This window comes from Pteronotus mesoamericanus, unplaced genomic scaffold, assembly GCF_021234165.1.
Source record: "Pteronotus mesoamericanus isolate MK-2021 breed Mesoamerican mustached bat unplaced genomic scaffold, CSHL_Meso_final contig_169, whole genome shotgun sequence".
In the NCBI taxonomy this organism is placed as follows: domain Eukaryota; kingdom Metazoa; phylum Chordata; class Mammalia; order Chiroptera; family Mormoopidae; genus Pteronotus; species Pteronotus mesoamericanus.
This window is the reverse complement of record NW_026555068.1, coordinates 21,055,588-21,075,523: the sequence shown is the minus strand read 5'-3', so window position 1 is coordinate 21,075,523 and position 19,936 is coordinate 21,055,588. Positions and strand designations below refer to the sequence as shown.

Genomic DNA, 19,936 nt, shown 5'->3' with positions numbered 1-19,936 from the left:
CTTCCCGCGGGCCTGCCGGGAGGAAGAGGACGCGCCGGCTCCAGCCAGCGGGCCTGCTCACCGGGTCCCACCCGCGGCTGGGCACCCGCGCGCTGTGCGGCTGCGCGCCGAGCGGGGCACAGAACCGTCGGGCTCACGGATCGGAGCCGCCAGCTTCCTTCCAGCCCCGCCCTTAGGTCACACTTCGTCGCGTCCCCACCGCCCCCCAAGCCGCATAAGCTCGGCTCCTGTTCCCTGGCGTCCTCGTTACTGCTCCGCTCGCCGCGGGCAGCCGGACTGCGCCCACCGTCCCCGGCCCGCAGCGCCCCTGCGGAAGCCCGGGAAGCGCCCTGCAGAGGCGGCGACGAGGGATGCGCTAGGAGACCAACCCACCCCACCGCACCCGGGTGTGTGCCCGCCACCCCCAGGGCCGAGTCTACCCGGGAGGCTCCGGGGAGCTGGATGCGGGGGCCAGCCTGCCCCCCACCCTACTCTGGCCCCGTGCAAGGACCTGGTGGCGCCCCTTGCAGCGGGGCGGTTTGCCCGGGTGGGGGACGGGGCTTGAAGCGCCCCTCCACCCGCAGGAATATCGGGATCCTCTGAACCCCAGAACTGGGCGAGGTAAGGGAAGGTAAACGCAAGCGAGGAGTTGATCCAAAGATAGCTCTGTCTCTTCTATTTAAAGCTAATTACCCTGCCCCCTCTGAGTAAGTTAGAGGAATTGCCCAGGTTGACAGAGTCCTGCACCAGGTGCTGCTACCCAAGCGCTTCCCGCCCCTCAAGCTGCCTGCTTTCTCAGGGTAAATGCGGAGGACTTACTGGGGCCTCTCCACCCAGCCCCTCGGAGACAGATCTTCTCCTTACCAGTCTCCCCATCCTATTAGAATGTCCCCAGGACGTTTTTGTGGGCTACTCAAGGTTAATGTTCAGTTTGGTGTCCCTTAGCCCAGTTAGTGGATGGTGAACTTAAGCACGTGGTTAGTCTTTGTGGGTCCGGCCAACTAGTTTCCCAAAGTGATGGTACCATTTCACTTCCCCACCCGCAATGTATGAGGATTCCGGTTGTTCCACATTCCTGCCAACCCTTGCCAACTGCCTTTAATTTCAGCGTTCTGGGCTGTCGTGGTATCTCACTGTGGGATTTTTTATTTTTATTTTTGGCTGAATCATAAAAATGCTGATAATTGGCTTACAGAAATGGTGATTTCACATGATTCAACCTCATATACATTTCCGTAGCAATAATGTGAAATGCCTTATCATATTTTTATTAACTATGCATATAATCTCTTTTGTGAAGCATATCCATTTTTAAATTGGGTTGGGTGTCTTTTTCCTCTCTGATGGGTAGTTTGCCTTTTTCACTCTTAAAGGCTTGTTATGTGTTCAATTGTGCATCCCTTCAAATTTGTATGTTCAAGTCGGGAGTCCCAGTACCTCTGAATGTGAGTGTATCTGAAGACAGGGCCTTTAAAGAGATAAATTAAAATGGGGTCCCCACGGTGAGCCCTACTCCGTACGACCTTGTAAGAAGAGGAGACTCAAGCACACACAGGCAGAAGACCATCAGAGGACATGTGAGCAGGCCGACGTCTACGAGCAAAGGAGGGAGGTCAGGAAAAGCCAGACCTGCCCCGCCTTGATTTTGGACTTGTAGCCTCCAGGATACTGAGAAAATAAATTGATGTTTAAATCACCAGTCTGTGGTAATTTTTTTAAAAATGGCAAACCCTAGCAAACTGATTCATTGTATAATTGATTAACTAAAGTTCAATAAGCCCAATTTATCAATTTTCTTCATGGGTTCATTTAATTATTTTATTTTTGTGTTAAGCCCATTCTTGATTTTTTTAAATTGCTGATAAAATAAAACAGATAGTTTCTAAAGGTACAGCCATAGAGGAAAACACTATATGGCAAAAAAGAAAAAAGCCCATGTTATGCTTCATGAGGAAACATTGAAAATATTACAATTAAAGTCAGGAAGAACACAGATTGTCTGTTACCCCCATTATTATTTAATATTTTACTGATGATGCTGGCCAATGCAATTAAACAGAAAAAAAAAAAAAGGAAGGGGCATAGTCATTGGAAACATCATTTTACTTCCTAAATGATTATAATTTGCAGGCAATTTGGTTCGTGACCCAAAACATTCAAGGGAATCAATTGAAAAACTGTTGCGACAATGTGAAACTTCTTTAACATGATTCAGTCCAGATATTAAAAAAACCAATAGTCTTTCTATATTTCCAACAACAATCTTTGGAGAAATATAAGGAAGAATCCCATTTAAAATAGCAGCAAAACCACAAAAGTATCTACTATGGATAAAAGTCCCAAATCATCCAGTTTTCATGGAAAAACTATTGACTATTATAGAAGTGCAAAGTCTCCCTAAACATGTTTTGCCATTTAATATAATCTCAATTAAAATAGTTTTTACATTAGGCAAATATTGACATAGACATAGACAAGAATACAGGAATAGGCAACAAATCTGAAAAAGAAGAGTCTTAGAGGCACACCAACACCATACTGCCTTGATCACTTGTAGGCATAAATATCTTGAAGTCAGGTAGCATTAGTTAAGGAATTTAGTTCTGGTTTTTTCTAAGTTGTTTTGGCTATTCTATGTCCTTTGCCTTTCTATATGAATGTTAGAATCAGTTTGTCAGTTTCTATCCTAAAAAAGCCTGCAGAGATTTTGATCAGGGTTGCATTAGACCTATTATGTCAGATTTAGCCCTACGTATTTTATACTTTATAACATGATGTTATTATGTTATTTTTATTCAGTTTCCAAGTGTTCATTGTTAGTATATAGAAATGCAATTTATTTTCATACATTGATCGTGTATCCTGCTAAAGCTTGATATTGGATTTCTAACTTCCAGGACGGTGAGAGATAAATTTCTGTTTATTACCCAGTTTGTGGTACTCTGTTACAGTAGCCCTAGGAAACTAATACAGAGATATTGAAACGTCTAACTATTTGTTGATTTTGCCTCTTTCTTCAATATTCATTTCATGTACTGAAAGCTCTGGTTTTAGATGCATAAACAGGATTGCTGTGTCCTCTTGATAAACCAACCTCTGTATTCTTTATAAAATGACCTTATTTATTTCTGATAATATTCCTCCTGTTGTAGCTTTTTCTAACTTATTTTAAACCTATTTGTGTCTTAAAGCCCATTTCTTGTGCACACATGTACTTAGGGTTGGTTTCTTTTCCCATGTGACGTCTCTCCTTTGATTTAAATACTTTTGCCTGCCATTTTGAGGCTGCCCTTTTATGTGTTTCATTAAAGTAGGAAGGTTTTTATTTGTTAGTTTTGGGTGCCGTGTAGAGATTTTTAATAAAAATTAGAGACAGAATGCTATTTTTAAAATAGCTGTGTGTGATCGCCCTCTAGTGGCCATATTGATTAGTGTTATCAAATTCAAAAAATGCTTCCAGGGCTTCACTTCCCCACGCACCCTGCGCATATTCGGCAGCGGTGTCCTTCCTTATTAATTGGACTTTCGTGTTTTCTGAAGCAGTAAATGAACTTGTGTTGTGGTCCCCAGAAACACTCCGCACCTCTACAGGAAATGTGGCACTCTCAGAACCTGGCAAAATAGTAGCCACCTGAAACCATATCAGTTATGGTGACATTAGCACCTTAATAAGTAATTCAGAAACATATGTAATAGTTGACATAGGATAGTCATGGTAAGTGGCATGTAAATGATGACTTTCAAAAACATGCAGAAGGAGAACAAATAGCATAGATTAAAAGGGCAAAAACAAACATTTCAAATACATGTAGTGATTCCTTTGCAACTTCCTTTGAATCTATAATTATTTCAAAGTAAAATTTTAAAAATATCATTGGTCACAATAAATGGAAATGGATCCAAACTTTCCAGCTAAAAGAATAAGAGTGTCAATTTGTCATTTTAAATTGGAAATTTTAAAGAGGAAAAAGAAAATATAGAGTGTACAGGGAACATAACTCCAACATACGGAATGGTTGGAAGTAAAGGAATATAAAAAGATAAATTAGGCAAATACAAACCAAAGGAAGGCAGGTACTGCTCTGTTTGCTTAGGGTGAAAAGATTTTAAGGCAAAAGCATAGCTATAGATGAAGAGGGCTACAACTTAACAATAGGAAGTTAAATTCACCCAGAAGGTATAACAATATTGTATGCCTTTAAAAACAAAGCCCTAAAATATGTAAAGAAAAATGTAACGGAACTACAAGAAGAAATTGATAAATCCACCATTAAAGTGGCTATGACTTTATACGGTAGACAGTATGTTATAGACAATCATATTTCTGCTGGTATAACTGCTCCTACTTTATATGGTGAAATTCTGCACACCTACATTTCATGGTGCACCACAGAAAGTAAGGTGGGTTCCCGACGCTCCTATTTTTGGAAAAATATAGCACTAGAAACTGAAGCATGTTATTTCGCTACTTATTCAACAAACATTTATTGAGCAACTGTTAAGTTTAAGGCATCATGTTGAAAGAATCCATTGTTGTGCATCTTTTGTTCAGTCATTGACTAGACATGCATACACTGGAGTAGCAGAGATTTACCGGGAAAACTGCCCTGAAGTCCCTCCCCACCCCCCACACTCTCAATTAAGGGCCTGTCTCCTTCTTAAAGAAATGTCTTTGATGGAACAAGAAAAGTAAAGAGTTTCCAAAATTATGATGTCTTTAATCTGTTATCTTCTAAAACTGAGAAAATACCGTCGTGAGAATGAATTAGTGGTGACAAAGCAACTTCACTTGGATGAAGAGGCTCCATTCTGCCAAGTGGGGGAAACAAGTAGGGCCCTTTGTGTCTCTGCTGCTTTCTAATGGTCGCACCTGGACCCCAGGGACGTCTTTAGAACTAAGGACAGGAGCGTGGGGCTGAGGGCTGGGTCTTCACGTGACCGTGTTGGCATCAGCTGCCAGCTCCTTATTCCCTTCTGGCCTTCAGTCATTGCCCTGACAAGGTCACTCCGGACACTGGCCTCAGTTCTAGCCACCAGGCTCTTCGGGCCTGGCCTCCTCTTGGCTAAGCCGGTGTCCTTGCACACAAGGTGCTGGGCCGTGGCCCCACACCACGCTGCGGCCGGGGAGCCTAGCGGGGACCCCAGCGCGCTGCGCACTAACTAGCAGGCTGCCCTGTGGGGCCTGGGGTTCATTCTCCTGCCCCTGTTCACGCTTCGACGATCTCGGGAGGCTGTGTCTGACCTTTGCGCTGGCACAACACCCAGCCCCACCCCCTGCTCCTTGCTGCCTCCGTGGGCTGGGGAGAGTGCAGGGCCCGTTCTCAAAGTCCCGCACGAACACGCCTCACCCCTTCTTCTCTAACAGGCGCATCCTCGTCCTCGTCCCTGTTCCCTGGGTTTGGGAAACGTGACGTGACCTTTGGGAGGGTGGGGTAGACACGGTGCGCTGTCTTCCCTCTGGTGTTCCTCCAAATCTACAGTTCACGCTGAATTTTTTCTGTTCCTTTGGAAAGTCTAATGCCAAGAACAGGCAGTTTCCTCTGCTTCCTGAATGTTTTCCTTTTCTGAGGCAATGACATAGAATGTCCAGCTGACTAAGCGAGGAAAGGGTCATAGAGTAAAAGCAGCATATTTTTAAAAACCTCATTCAGCCCTGGCTGGTGTGGCTCAGTGAATCAAGTGCCTGCCTGACACCCTAAGGGTTGCTGGTTGGATTCCCAAGCAGGGCACATGCCTGGGTTGCGGGCCAGGTCCCCAGTAGGGGGCTCTTGAGAGGCAACCACACATTGATATTTCTCTCCCTCTTTCTCCTTCCCCTTCTCTCTAAAAATAAATATATATAAATAAATATACCTCATTCATTAAAATTACTGTTCTTTAACAGTAAGGATGAGCAAAGATGGTCTCTGATAACATTTATTAAACATTGGTTTTAATAACAGGGATAAAGCAAGTATTTTAAAAATGATTGGTAGGAGGTACGCAACACTAAACACTAGAGAAGTCAGGTCAGAATGTACTTAGAAAATTAATCAAGTCAACTCCAGGTGAGTAATGGCTGGTTAAGGTTGGAAGGCATTATTACACGCGCTTAACAATAAACTGCGTTGTGCCATAAAATACTGATATGCGGCTGGAGTCTCGGATAAAGTAAGGATGTGAAGATGAGAGGGAGAGGTGAGTTGTGGATGTGGAATGGGGGGGAGTGGGGGAGGGAGGCCTGCCAGTGTCTGTTGGGGGAGGGCGTGTGCCGCCCCCTCAGGAGAGCCCCCCGGCTCCCTGCCTTCAGCAGCCCCTGGGTCACTTCCGCAGGGATGAGGGTCTTCATTCAGAGAGAAGCTCCTCTGATCATCTTTGTTATGATTCCGAGGTTCCTCTGCTCCCCAGAAATCACCTCCTTTAAATAATGATGCCTAAAACCCTTCTCACAAAACTTTTTCATACAATATGAAAAATACAAGCTCTGAACGAGGTTACACATTGAAAGTCATGCGCCTAGAAGTACAGGAAGAGCCCTGCTTGGACACGCGTCGCCCCCCATGGGAACAGCCTCGCAGGCCGCGCAAGCGTCTCCCTGGCAGGCGGACGCCTTCAGGGCTGCACTCTTGCCTTTCTGGTTCTGTATCACCAGCTCCCTACGGAGTATTGGTGTCTAGAGCAGGCATTCACAATGCTTGTTGAAAGAGGAAAAGAAAAAAAAAAATGAATGAATAAGTGAATGAGATATGAATGATTCAGATAATTTCTGCTTTGATGGGAAAGAGTAGGAAGAAAGTGGATTCCCAAGGAAGGTAGCTGATCACTAAAGGATAAGAAAGTTCTACAAATGGGTTTAAAAAAACACACGCACATTTTGCAGTTCTATAGTTTTCCTTGCTGTTCGCGGAACAGGAGTTGGTGTTTGAAGCATTTTGCAGGAATGCTCGCGATTTCTGAAGGTATGTATGGTGTGTGTGTCCACTTTAACAAAGACTTCTCTATAAAGACACTTTATTTTAAAGAATATGCTGACTGAGGTATTGTTCTAACTAACTAAGCTGCCTTGAGGAATAACTGTGGAGAAAGATTGCATTTATTTTTTGTCTTTTGGAAGCAATGCAGAATGAGCCTATTAAATACCTTAGGCTTAAATTCAGCAGTTCATATGTGATCGTATATGATCACAAAATATATTTTCAGAATTCATTCCTCTGGCTGAAATTTACCATGCGAACAAATAGTGATCGTGTGTCCTCATTCCTAACTATTTTAGATCTATAGCAACACCCAGGCGCTACATGGTCACCACCACCAGCAAATCCTCAGGTATTTTTTCCTTCTTGGCCTTTGACCCATTAGCAGCTCCCATTCTCTATCCCCCATTGGGTAAAAGAGGCTACTTCTTTAAAAGCTCCCACTAAAAACCCGAAGACTAGCTCAATATCTGCCTCTCATTTGTACAGAGTACCCGCCCCCTCCCACCACTCCCCCCCCCCCCCCGCCGGGATACTGCGCCCCATTTGAAGGCAGAGTTTTCTCTCTTATCTGCTAGATGACTGTCCATTCTCACCTTGGCTGGAAGCCCCTGAGGCCTGGGCCTGGCGGGCGGACACATGTTCTGCGGAGCCCCATTCGCTGGCTGCCTGTGTAAGTGATACCTGGATCTTATGATCACGGGCAGCTCATGCTCCAGAGGGCATCCAAGGCCTCCCTCCTCTGAGAAAGTCAGTGGAGGGAGAGGTCAGCGTACGGATTTACATGGACCACCCCTTGTCAAGGATTCCAGCTTCAGCTCCTCCACATGGCAGGACAGTTGGGCAGACGCCAAGGAGAACTGTGATAGCTCCCACTGAGAAAACATCAAAAATCAGTAAAATTAAGTATAACAGGATGACAATACTTCTTGAATTAATATCCTAAGTTAATATTTAATTTAAATAATTGAACAGCTTGACAGTAAAAATAAATCCAGGCATATAAACAGATAAAACTTTTTATTTTTGAAGTGGTTGTAGACTGTTAAAGTAACATATAAATTGTTCTTTCTTTTTAAAGATAATGACCAAATAAGTCATGGTATGGTGATTCTGTAAATTAAAGTCGGTATAAGAACTTAGTAAATAACAAACTAGAATTAGTACTATAAAACAAATAATGAAGAAGAGAAAATACCTATGTAAGAGTAAGTGTTGGGATACCCAAGAATGGTCTGGAGAAAAATGAAATTGGATCATAGATTTTTACAATATGTAATGTAGTGTTAGAGTTAAAATAATAACTACCAAAAGAAGTAGAAGAGAATAGACTAATTATCTATTAGGGCAAATAGGCAAATATATCTACAGAAGAGACATATTTACATTAGACCATGAAGTGTATCGTCATATTATGAATCTGTTCCTATTTAAATAAACAACACTTAGAACAATGTAATAAAATAAATACCAAAAGAAAAACAACAAAATGAAAAAAAAAACCTCAACACATATTTATTGCACCAAATATATAAAAAAGATTGTTGCAAACATAGATAAGTACTCTGCTTTTCTGCATAAGTGGTCAAGGATATGATTAAGAATTTATGTAGAAGGAAAACCCTGACAAATTAAGTTGAATCATATGGAACATGGATCATTTTATAGCAATTAAAGGGGTACAAATTAGGATTCATAAAATGGCACAAATAACTAAGGGGTGTTTGTTTTTTTTTTAAAAGCTGGTGTTGGAGAAGGATCGGTGGGAAACAGGAGTCCCATCTATGTTGCTGGCAGGCTCCATATTTATGTAGAGCAATTTCTCAATCTGCAGCAGGAGCACAAAAAAAAACCTTTTAAAATGTTCAATCCATCCATTCCATTTTGGGAACATTTGAGAAGAAAAACAAAGGGGGAAGTAAGATTTGTGCAGAAGCATTTATATAGCAGCATTATTTTTCATCATAAACATAAGAAACATCTCTAATGCATAATTAAAAGGAAAGTGGATTAGGCAATCGCTCTGTATTAACAGGATGGAATACAATACACTATTATAAATTCAAGATGACTAATACATGGATTGTGTTGATCCATGGAAATCTATATGTGAAACTGTGGTAAGTAAAGTTAAACAAATGACAAGTATGTCTACTGCTGAAGTATACAGTTTTTGGGGACTGAGCCACGTCTTACATTGAGTTTACAGGTTCAAACTTTGTTCCTGGTACACAGTAAGTGTTCAGGTGTTTGTTAAATGAATGCATACCTGCCTTTTCTGTTTATCCTGAGTTCTTGACCTTCTGCCTGCAATGACCTTGGTGTATCTGCACTTGGCTGGCTTTCGCGCTGCTCACCTGCATCTCCGAACTCTTGCCTGCCCCCAACCTCAGTACTGGCATCCGACGAGCATGACCTCTGCCCCATGGAAGTCTCCTGACCCAGGGTGACAGAGCTGCAGCGCAGTCAACACCTGACCTGACGTCTGCATTCATCAGCAAGCTTGGGGAAAGATGAATAGACTTGTCAATGACCAAAACAACAGGAACACGTATGGGGAGAGAATTGACTAGGGAAGAGAGTGGAGAGTTAAAATCTAATTGCAATCATTCTAGGGGAAAGGACAGCTGTATTTGAAAACTTGTGTGATTCTAAGGACTGCCTAAAAAATATGAGGGATCAAAGCTCCTAGTTCTGTATTTTTAAAAAACTAATTTCAATAGGACTAGATATCATATGACTTCCCAGCCCCCGGCACCTGTTAAAAAGAGGCAAACACAGCCAAGGATTCGGCCTTCTCTTAATATCCTGGTCACCCAGCCACTCTAATGGGAAGGCCACCGTGGACTCCTCAGGAAGCCACTAGCTGCCTGAGAATGTTCTGCCAAGAATATGTGCTGAGATTCCGTTCAGAGCAGAGTGGCACAGCAAGCCCTTAAGATACTTGGAAAATGTGTCCCATAAGGTCCCTGCTTTTAGCGTCATCAGACTGTGTCATGGGGCGACAGGCTGACCTAACAGAAAAGCAACAACACACACACTTGCTAAAACAACTGTTCACATCGTGGCCCCCTGCACTCGGCCTTTCCTGGTGCCACTGAGTGCCAGGCACATAGATAGTTGGTAGCAGAATGAATAATTGAATACTTGAATGGAGAGACGAGGGGATTCAGCGTGTTGCCAGATTCTATTAGTAAATCACAGCATCAAGTGACGTTAGTATTTATTTTGGAGGATCTTCATGATTTGTGAGAGTACACAAGTCTGAAGAGGCCCCAATCCAGGCAGCGAGCTGTGGCGAGGGACACCATTCCGCGGAAGGAGAGTTAAACATAAGCCTGAAATCCGCGGGCAAGGCCCGCGCAGGCCCGAGGTTAAAGAAAGCCCTGCTTGAAGCGTCGGTCGCGTGTACGTCCCCAAGTCGGCCCCGGCCTAAGCCTTCTTGTGCTATAAATACAGCGTCCCACATGCTGCAGAGACATGGTGTTCCCTCTGCTTGCTGGGACAGATAACATGAATTTGCCCTTTAAACGTCCCAAGCTGAAGGCACAGCCCCCGGCCCACCCCTGCCTCCCGGAAGCGCCTTCGCCCCCTTTGCCCTCTGCAGAGGAGGGGGGCGGCGAGGGGGTGTCCAAGCACCTGCCCAGCCAATGCGCATTGTGTGCTCGGCTCCGGGGTCCCTCCTCCTCTCGCGAGAGGCCGGGCGGGGGATATAAGGAGGGATGCGGGGCGAGACAAGCGGCCCCTTCGCGTCGCGCAGGGACGGAGACGGGGTGGCGGTGCCTGGCCGGGCGGAGGCAAGAGTGAGAGCGCGGCTCCCGCAGGCTGTGTGCGCCCGGCTGTCAACATGGGTGATCAGGCTTTGAGCTTCCTGAAGGATTTCCTGGCGGGCGGCATCGCCGCTGCCGTCTCCAAGACTGCGGTCGCCCCCATCGAGAGGGTCAAACTGCTGCTGCAGGTGAGGACGGCTCGGGCGCGGCGAGCGGGCGCGGCGAGCGGGGCGGCCGGGCTGGGCGCGCCGGGCGCGAGGGGCGCTGCCAGGCGCAGCGGCGCGGGGGAGCCGGCGGGCGGCCGCCGCAAATCTGTGCTAGGCCACAGGCCCGGCGCCCGGCCTACGCGAAGGCGAAGGTGCCCTCTGCGCGGACAGGTCCAGCGTCAGTAGCAGATTCCTGGTGTCGGGTGGCGCCCAGCGGCCTGGTGTCTATATATGGAAACCCACCCCGAGGGGGTTCCAGCCAGCCAGATCCTGTGCCTGGGACGGCACTGGCACGCCGCTGAGGCCTCGTAGGTCAGCCTCACCTTTCCACATTCCATGTCCCTTGTACCTTTTCACTTGCGCCCGCCTTTTACAATAAAAGCCTCAAATTATTACAGAAGAACTCGCTTACCGTGTCCCATGCACATGCTAAGGCTGATATATATTTCATTCATTTTACTATAACCTCTAAGATAGGTATTACCTCTTCCAATTTTACAGACGAAGAAACAGATTTTGAGAGATTAAGAAACAGTTTTTGGAAGAAACTCAGATGGCCGTCCTTACTCACCCTTTCCCCAGCGTTTCCCCACTCCAGCCTAGTGCCGGAATGGCTCACCGTCATTCCGTCCACGCTTCTTCCTCCACTTGTCCTTTAAAAGACTCGGGCCTGTCAGCAAGTCTCTTCCACTTGGGAGAGGAAATTAGAGAAACCCCAACAAGTTGTTCACATCAGCAGCAACCCCCTCGACAATTGGTTACGTGGATAATCTGCCTGAATGTTTCCAAGCACTGAGGCCTATGGGGTTTATTCCCCTGCTATCAGAACATCTCCCACTCAGAGCTCTTGGTCTCCAGGGGTCCCGGCGTGACACCGCGGACTCATCTCCTGCCCGTCCTGTCTGTAATATCAGAGCAGGTGCCCTTCGGGCGGGGGATCTTTAGTCATTTCTATGTCCCAGTGAGGCCCTAACATAGTTCCTAGCATAGGGGAGATTCGGTACATAAATGACTCTTCACACAATTAAGTCATCATTTCCATTTCTATGAGGCAGAACATTTTCTCCCACCTTGAAGCCAAATTGGATCTTCTTGGCTTGTTATCCAAGTAGCTAACCTATTTATTTCCAATATTTAAGTTTCCCACGCCTGTTTTTAAAAGAAGAAAATCTGAGAAATGCACATGTCCTTTCTCCCCGCCCTCCTACCCGTCTCCCTCTGCCCGGCTCCCCCCACCCCCCAACCGGCCCCTCCCCGGTCCCTGCCCTGCCCCTCCTGCCCCGCAGGTCCAGCATGCCAGCAAACAGATCAGCGCTGAGAAGCAGTACAAAGGGATCATTGACTGCGTGGTGAGAATCCCCAAGGAGCAGGGCTTTCTCTCCTTCTGGCGAGGTAACCTGGCCAATGTGATCCGTTACTTCCCCACCCAAGCTCTCAACTTCGCCTTCAAGGACAAGTACAAGCAGATCTTCCTGGGGGGCGTGGACCGGCATAAGCAGTTCTGGCGCTACTTTGCTGGTAACCTGGCGTCCGGTGGGGCAGCTGGGGCCACCTCCCTCTGCTTTGTCTACCCGCTGGACTTTGCTAGGACCAGGTTGGCTGCCGACGTGGGCAAGGGTGCCGCCCAGCGTGAGTTCAGTGGTCTGGGCGACTGTCTCACCAAGATCTTCAAGTCCGATGGCCTTAGGGGGCTCTACCAGGGTTTCAGCGTCTCCGTCCAGGGCATCATTATCTACAGAGCTGCCTACTTTGGAGTCTATGATACTGCCAAGGGTGAGAGGAGGGCCTTTGGGGGGGAGGGGGCGTTGCATGAGGTCTGGGGATGGAGGGGGAGGACGTGTACAGAGAGGCTCCTGAGGAATCTGTCACTGACAAAGGGCTTTATGTTTATCACTCTTGTCTTTTCCTAGTCTCTGAGCTGCACTGAGCTTGTGAATGAGGCTGCGGCGTAGACTGGCTCTAGAGGCAGGGGGTTCTCCTTGTCCTCTGCTGAAACAGACTCTGGCTTTGAGTTATTCAGAGGAAAAAGGGCCAGCCTAGCTCCCTCTTCCCACGGCTCTTTCAGTTACTGAGTAAAACTTGGAGCTGCTTCACCGCGTTCTGTATGCCGGGTGGAACTCTGACTTCCCTAGATCCGGCAAGGGCAGCCGCCAACTGCTGTGGGCTGCCTGGTTCTTTGGGAGGAACCCCGCCAGGGGCAGGTTCTTCTGGAAGTGTGGGGGGGAGGCATGGAGTTGGAGGTTCAGTAGCCTCTCCCCCATCTTCACCTGCCTTTTGCCCGGCCGCTAAGGAATCACTTCATCGCCATTTGGCTTCTCGGCTCTGCCCACAGGTATGCTGCCTGACCCCAAGAATGTGCACATTATCGTCAGCTGGATGATCGCCCAGAGCGTGACGGCAGTGGCTGGGCTGGTGTCCTACCCCTTTGACACCGTCCGCCGTAGGATGATGATGCAGTCTGGCCGGAAAGGGGGTAAGCCTGGCACTTACTGGTCTACCTCATATTTATTCTGCCTGAGAGCATTACTTGATACTGTTTCCAGTCTTCGCTATTCTCGTTGTTAAAGTTATGTGGTAAGAACGGGGGAAAAAGTCTCAACTACTTTAGAGAATTTGTTGTCATATAGATAAGAACACCAAAAATGGGGTGTTTAGAGATAAGTGTAACTAGGTATCTAGCATGGTACAGGACGTATGCCCTTCTCCCTTAGAGCCTGGGTGAGAAACAAGGCAAAAGAATGGAAGAAATTAGCTGGTTTATTTAAAAACAATCTTTTCATCTAGTTATTCCAAGTAGGGAAGGGAGATTTAGGTGGATGGCAGATGGGCTGAAACAGTCTGTTGCGATAGCAAAGGTTTTGGCTGCCGTGGGTTGAAACATATGAAATTGCCATTTTTAAAGTCAGAAAGTCAAGTGCTCGTTTCCTGTGGTTCAACCTAATAGTCGTAGCTCTTGTCACCGTGTAAGCCTGGGCTAGTATAATCGGAGACTAAGCCTCAGTTTCCTCATCCATCAAAGGGGACTCCAGTGTAACACTGCTGTTCCACCCTGCTCCTTCCATTTCAGTTCGATGGTCTGTGAATTAGCTGGTTAATTGCCCCAGTTTTTGAGCTAAAGGAGTGGGAATGGTGAGAGCGCCTGCCTAGCAATTCTGCAGGGAAGGGGGTTTCTCGTTGACTGTTGCATAGAGCTGGGACTGAGCTCAAGTGACTTACTTAGAACAGTGGTAACTCTGCGTGCTGACGTCTTTCGGAGGCAAAGCCTCCTCCCTCTCGAAGGACGGAGCCCTCACCACCGTTTGTCCCCACAGCGGACATCATGTACACTGGGACCCTGGACTGCTGGAGGAAGATCGCCAAAGACGAGGGCGCCAACGCTTTCTTCAAAGGGGCCTGGTCCAATGTGTTGAGAGGCATGGGCGGTGCTTTTGTATTGGTGTTGTATGATGAGATCAAAAAGTTCGTCTAATGGAATTAAAACAAGTTCATTGGTTCCAGACCCGTTGTGTGGTTTAATAGACTCTTCCTAGGGGAAGTAAAAAGAAAGATCTGGGATTAAACCAGACTGAAAGGAATACCTCAGAAAAAAAGGAAAAGGCTTCACTGAGTGTTCATTAAACCACGAATGTATTTTGTATTTATTTTACATTTAAATTCCCACAGAAAATATAACGTATCATACTTGTATAATTAACCGAAGAACTGATAATGAAATAACTGAATGTGAAACCAATAAAGACCACTTAATGCATGTTCTCTATTGAATTCTTACTAAGACCCTAAATGCCTTTTTGCTGGCATGACTCATTGATAAATCACTGGCCCAGCTTTATGTATCCTGGAAGTGCCTAGAGTGCTTAAAGTTCTGGCTTCCAAACTTGAGCAGGTTATGCCCACTCTTACCTCATTACCACGTTGCTGTAGGCTCAGAAATGCCGGCCCAGGTCCCAGCTTCCATGATCTCACTCTATCCTGGGCACTTTCGTTCCGTGTTCAGGAATTCTGCGTTTCTGCTAAAAGCTTTAAGCCAGTTTCAAGAGTCTGGCATGAAGAAGAAGTGCTTTATGTTCACACCGTTAAGGGACTGTGAGACTTAGACTGTCACGACAGGCGGGCTCTGAATGTCACTTAGCAAGCTAGTACTTCATGGGGACCAGGTTCTGTGGCAGACACAGAAAGACAGGAACCCTCCCTGCCGCACCAAGGCTGCAGGCTCGATCCCCGGTCAGGGCACGTACGAGAATCACCTGATGATTGCAGGAGGAAATGGAACAACAAATCAATGTTTCTAGAATCAAGCAATTTAAAAAAAAATTTTTTTTAATGGCATTTCTCTCTTCAATTACATTGTTAAATAATGTAATGTTTCACAGAATGAATCTTGGTTGAGTAGAAGGTGGGTGTTGAAATGGGGGAAGTGGTAGAAGGTGGACCCCAAAAGAAAATAACTAGACTTAGGTACATGGCTCTAGAAAACACCTGCTAGTGTCAGATGCATGGGTATAGGGCAAACCTGCTAGCACATCTTTGCTGTAATGATTTGGCAAGACCTAGCGGGAAGTCAGTTTTGGCTTTGACTCGTGTGAGCAAGTGGAAAGTAATTACAGCTTCAAGTAGCAAATGAGGAACTCTGGTCCAGAAGGCCAGACAGCGCACACGGTCCTGGCCTGCTGGGTGCCGGGCAGGAGCCGAGCTCCTCCGTCCTCGTCCTCGGCAAAGCCGGGGAGGCAGCCACGCGTCCTGGTCCCCCTGCGGGGTGGTCCGAGGGGCGCAGGGCCCCTGCACCTTCTTCTCCTCCCCTTCCTTCCTGAGCTCTTCCACCTACTCAGTCCTGCATCCGCAGTAAGAAACTGGCTGCCCTGTCCCACCGTCATAGCGAAGCTCTGTGCTCCCCCCCAGCCCCCGTCATGCCCACCCTGGCCCAGCAGGGGGCTCCCAGAGGCGATGCGGCCGCTTTGCTGAGGGTCGCCCCAACACATTCAGGTTCAAGGGTGGCCCATTTCACTGTTAACAACTGAGCGTTACCTTAAAAAACAAACCGTATTTATGGTTTATAAAGGATTTCTATATTGGCCAACCAGGTAACGCAAACCAATGCACCTTCCGCCAACTAGAAAAGGCGTTCAAACTATTTAAAATGAAAACCTGCATGAAGGCCTTGGGGAGCTAGCGAACAAGGCATGGAAAATTACGGAGCCAAGACTTCAGGAGGAGCCAACCCAGAAGTAAGTCTGACATTCCACCCTATCTGATACTTTTCCCCATTGGGTGCCTGCAAATCGTGGGAAATTCAGCTGAAAGGCTGATGAAGGGACTGGAGAATTTCAAAACCTCTCAAGGAGAGGCCAAAAAAAAAAAAAAAAAAAATCAGCCTGCCAAGAAAGCGGGGAGCCCCGGGAAACCTGTTTTGAGTGGGACCCAAAGGCTGGCGCCCCAGTAGTAAGGGTGAGCTGGACACAGCTGGGCCTTGCAGTCGCGGAGGCCAACCTTCAGGTCATCCCAGTTTGAGATGTGGCGCCTCTGCGGCCTGCCAGGGGCAAAAGTCTGGAAGAAAACATCATCCAGAGCAGGGGTCAACAAACGTTCTCCCCGAGGGAAGAGACTGTCAATATTTTAGGTTTGGTTGGCCAGATGGTCATTTACGCAACACGCTAGGCCAATGAACAAGTGTGAATTTCATGGAATGTTTACATGTCAAAAAACATTCTTGTGATCTTAAAACTCACTTAAAAACTCACTTAAAAAAAGTAAAAGCCACATAAACAGGCACTGAGCTGCCGAATGTGGCCCATGGGCTGTCACTTGCTGCCCTTGATCTATTAGAGCTTCAAGATTTTCCTACAACTTTTCATATAAACCAAAACCACAAATACAACTTTAAAACATCCAATTGAAAATATAATCTAAAGAACCTGTTACTTTAAAAGTGAAAATCACAATGGAAGCCCGAAAATATTTTGAACTTAATAAAAATACCACGTTATCAAAAATTGTAAGAAATAGCTAAAACTATGCTACAAATTTATTGCCTTCAAGCAATGCATGTTAGAAAAGGCTGAAAATCAATGAACTATACATCCTTTTCAAGAAGTTAGAAAAATAACAGCAAAATAAACCCAAAGAATAAATCTGGAAGTAAATAGCTAAGGTAACAGAATTAGTGAAAAAGACAATCTATAGTGCCAAGGGAGCTGCAAATCTAAAAGTGAAAGGCAACATTTCTAGAAGGTAGCGGCCTATCTTAATGCCTCAGGTAGATGAACATTTTGTAAAATCTTAACATTTAACAAAAGTACTAACCATAAAAGATTGATAAAGTGGACTATTATACCTTTCTGTTCAGAGAGACCATTCACAGTGAAAAGGCAAACCAGACTAGGAGAAAATATTTGTACCATAATTCATACCAGGACTGTAGTGTATTTAGAGCATATAACTGCTCCTACAAATGTATAAGAAAAAGACATTCCACCAAAAGAAAAAACAGCCAAAAAAAACAAACACAAAATCCTTGAAAAGGCACTTCCAATGTCCAATAAACATGAAAAAGTGCTCAATCAGATGCGAATAGCACAATTAAAGTCACAATATACCATTATATACCCACTCCAATGGTAAAACTTAAAAATGACCGACACTAAATACTGTGAGGCTATGGAGCAACAGGAACTAAGGACACACGCATACTCTTCTGCAGGAGAGTAAGTTGGTACTCCCTTTGGAGAGCTCTGGCTTTATCTACTAAATATGCAGATTTTATGACCCAGCAACTCCACTCGTACGAATATGCCCAATTAAAATTCATGCACAAGTAATCAAGGCACACCTACAAAAGTCTTCATATCATTGTTTGTAATAGTTAAAACCTGGAAACCACCTCTTATGACCATAAACCACCAAGTGACTATATAAAATCATAGGTCAGACTAGTATACAGAAATGAGAACAAATTCCTGCTACATCAAACAACACAGAAACATCTCACAAACAGAAATATGTTCAGCCAAAGCAGCCAGACATAAAAAAATATAATTTCACTCATATGACATTAAAAAAAAAAAAACAGGCCAAATGACACTGTGGTGTTAAAAGTGAGGATGGCAGTTACGTTGCGGCAGAGATAGTAGTGACTGGGCAGGAGCCCCGGGGATCTTGTGGGCTCCGTTACCCAAACAACATTCTAGTGGTGGCCCTGGTGTTTGTTTGGGACACCCTGTGAGTTGTGCATTTATGGTCGGCACCCTCTTCTGCGTTTCCTTAGACACTTAGACAAACAACAACAAAATGTACAAGACGACATTTTCTCGTGGATATTTCCCCTTAGGATTACATTCCTCTCTCATTCTCCAAAATGGAATTTTAAATGAAAACTTCTCGATAGGGTTTTCTAGTTAGTATACATAACCACATGGGAGGCGGATATACTTACTTATGATTCTGCACATTTTCTTTATTAAATATAAAGACTCTCAGAATGAAATAACGAAAACAGGCACCCTCCAAACGTGGAGATCAGCTATCACCCCAATACATGAAATAAATGTGGTATCATTTTTTGTGAAGACTACCATTGTAATATATACATGCTGTATATTTAGAACCATAGTTTTTAATCATCTTTTGGTGACTATCCAAGTTCTTTTACTATTTTTTAACAGCAATATGAAATTAGGTTCATAGGGAAAAAAATGAACAAAACCCTCATTAAATTATAGTGAAATGACATGTTGGTTCCTAAACTGATGTGTGAACAGCAAGTTTTAAAAAGAGTATTTCTTATCACCCACAATACATATGAAATGTTGATGTGGATACTAGATACTTTTAGAAGACACTCCTACGCTCTACAACAGAGTATCCACTGTAGCATTGTGACAATTTTACAGAAACTAGATAACCTGGTTTAGAATGGAATTTTAAGCAAACTCTTTAGGAATTCTATGAATAACTAATAACCTCCCTTACCCTTCCAACTTCATTCTAATTCTTAGTCTCGTGTGGCACGCACAGGTTGGAATTATAATTTTTCAACGGGAACAAGGCCATGCGCTTGAGAGAGAAACACAGGCTCAAAGCTCAGTTACCTTCGATTCTTTTATTTCTGTTTTCACTATGCCAAGCTAGTCCTTCATGAGTGAAACGCATCGCAATGGACTGAAAAATTTAAAAAGCATTATTGATTTTTCAGTTTCTTACTGATCTTCATTCATGGAAACAAAAGTAATCATTAGCATTAAACACATTTTCTATGATGGTATACAATCATTTATAGGTAAAGACTTTGGCATTTAAGATAGTAAACATTTGTGAATTTAATTATCAAAAGGTAATAAATTAAACTTGTGTCTCCGACATTATATTGGTCATAATACTTTCCACAGTGTGTGCAGTATGAGCCTGAAGGGGAGAAGCACAAAGTCCTGTTGGTCACAACAATCTCTTTTTAAAGTTGTCTAGGTGTCTGTTTTGGACATTTGGGTTAATGGATGGAAAACAACTGCATTACACTGTATTTATAAGCGAACCAGAAAAGTTTTATTTGTAGTAGTACCTAAGCAGGTAGCTTTTTATGGAGAGCAAAAAAAGGAAGTAGGGGAAGACCGAGATAATAGTTATCCCTTAGGAAATAACTTCAATAGTTCAAAATCTTTCACGGAATCTTATTAAAAAAGGAGGCAACATTAACATGTGACAGATAGGAAAATAACTCTCAATAAGAATCTTGCCTAGTAACTTAGACTTTGGATATAGTGTAATTTCTAGTTGCAAAAGTAAATCTTCAAAGTATATATAGAAAGGTACAAGTAAACCAAATATAAAGTAGTGCTAGACAATCCTTCACTTTTTATGTTTTTGAAAATGAGAACAGTATAATTATAAGTCCTTCATAAAAATGCCCCTTAAACCATAACTTCCAAGTACCATGACTCATATGAGAGAGTATCTCATTTTTCAATTCCTTGCCTTCTATCTATACTTCTGTAAGTAATCCTGACAACAGAACTGCAAATTCTGCTTTGAAAAAATC

At 44.7% G+C, this 19,936-nt stretch overlaps 1 protein-coding gene across 1 annotated transcript; it reads left to right on the top strand.

The window, feature by feature from the left end:
• The first annotated feature begins 10,650 nt into the window (after positions 1-10,650).
• On the top strand, positions 10,651-14,659 carry SLC25A4 (solute carrier family 25 member 4). The gene is made up of 4 exons (XM_054566168.1): positions 10,651-10,890; positions 12,195-12,681; positions 13,241-13,381; positions 14,220-14,659. The coding sequence occupies exons 1-4, from the start codon at positions 10,780-10,782 to the stop codon at positions 14,375-14,377; spliced, it is 897 nt and encodes a 298-aa protein (XP_054422143.1). The 5' UTR covers positions 10,651-10,779; the 3' UTR covers positions 14,378-14,659.
• Positions 14,660-19,936: the final 5,277 nt, after the last annotated feature.

What these genes read in the sequence shown, in the direction of transcription:
- SLC25A4 (XM_054566168.1), top strand. Translation starts at nt 10,780, where the DNA reads ATGGGTGATCAGGCTTTGAGCTTCCTGAAGGATTTCCTGGCGGGCGGC. An exon ending in GGGTCAAACTGCTGCTGCAG is followed by an intron (nt 10,891 to 12,194) that starts GTGAGGACGGCT and finishes CCTGCCCCGCAG; the next exon opens with GTCCAGCATGCCAGCAAACA. An exon ending in GCAGTCTGGCCGGAAAGGGG is followed by an intron (nt 13,382 to 14,219) that starts GTAAGCCTGGCA and finishes TTGTCCCCACAG; the next exon opens with CGGACATCATGTACACTGGG.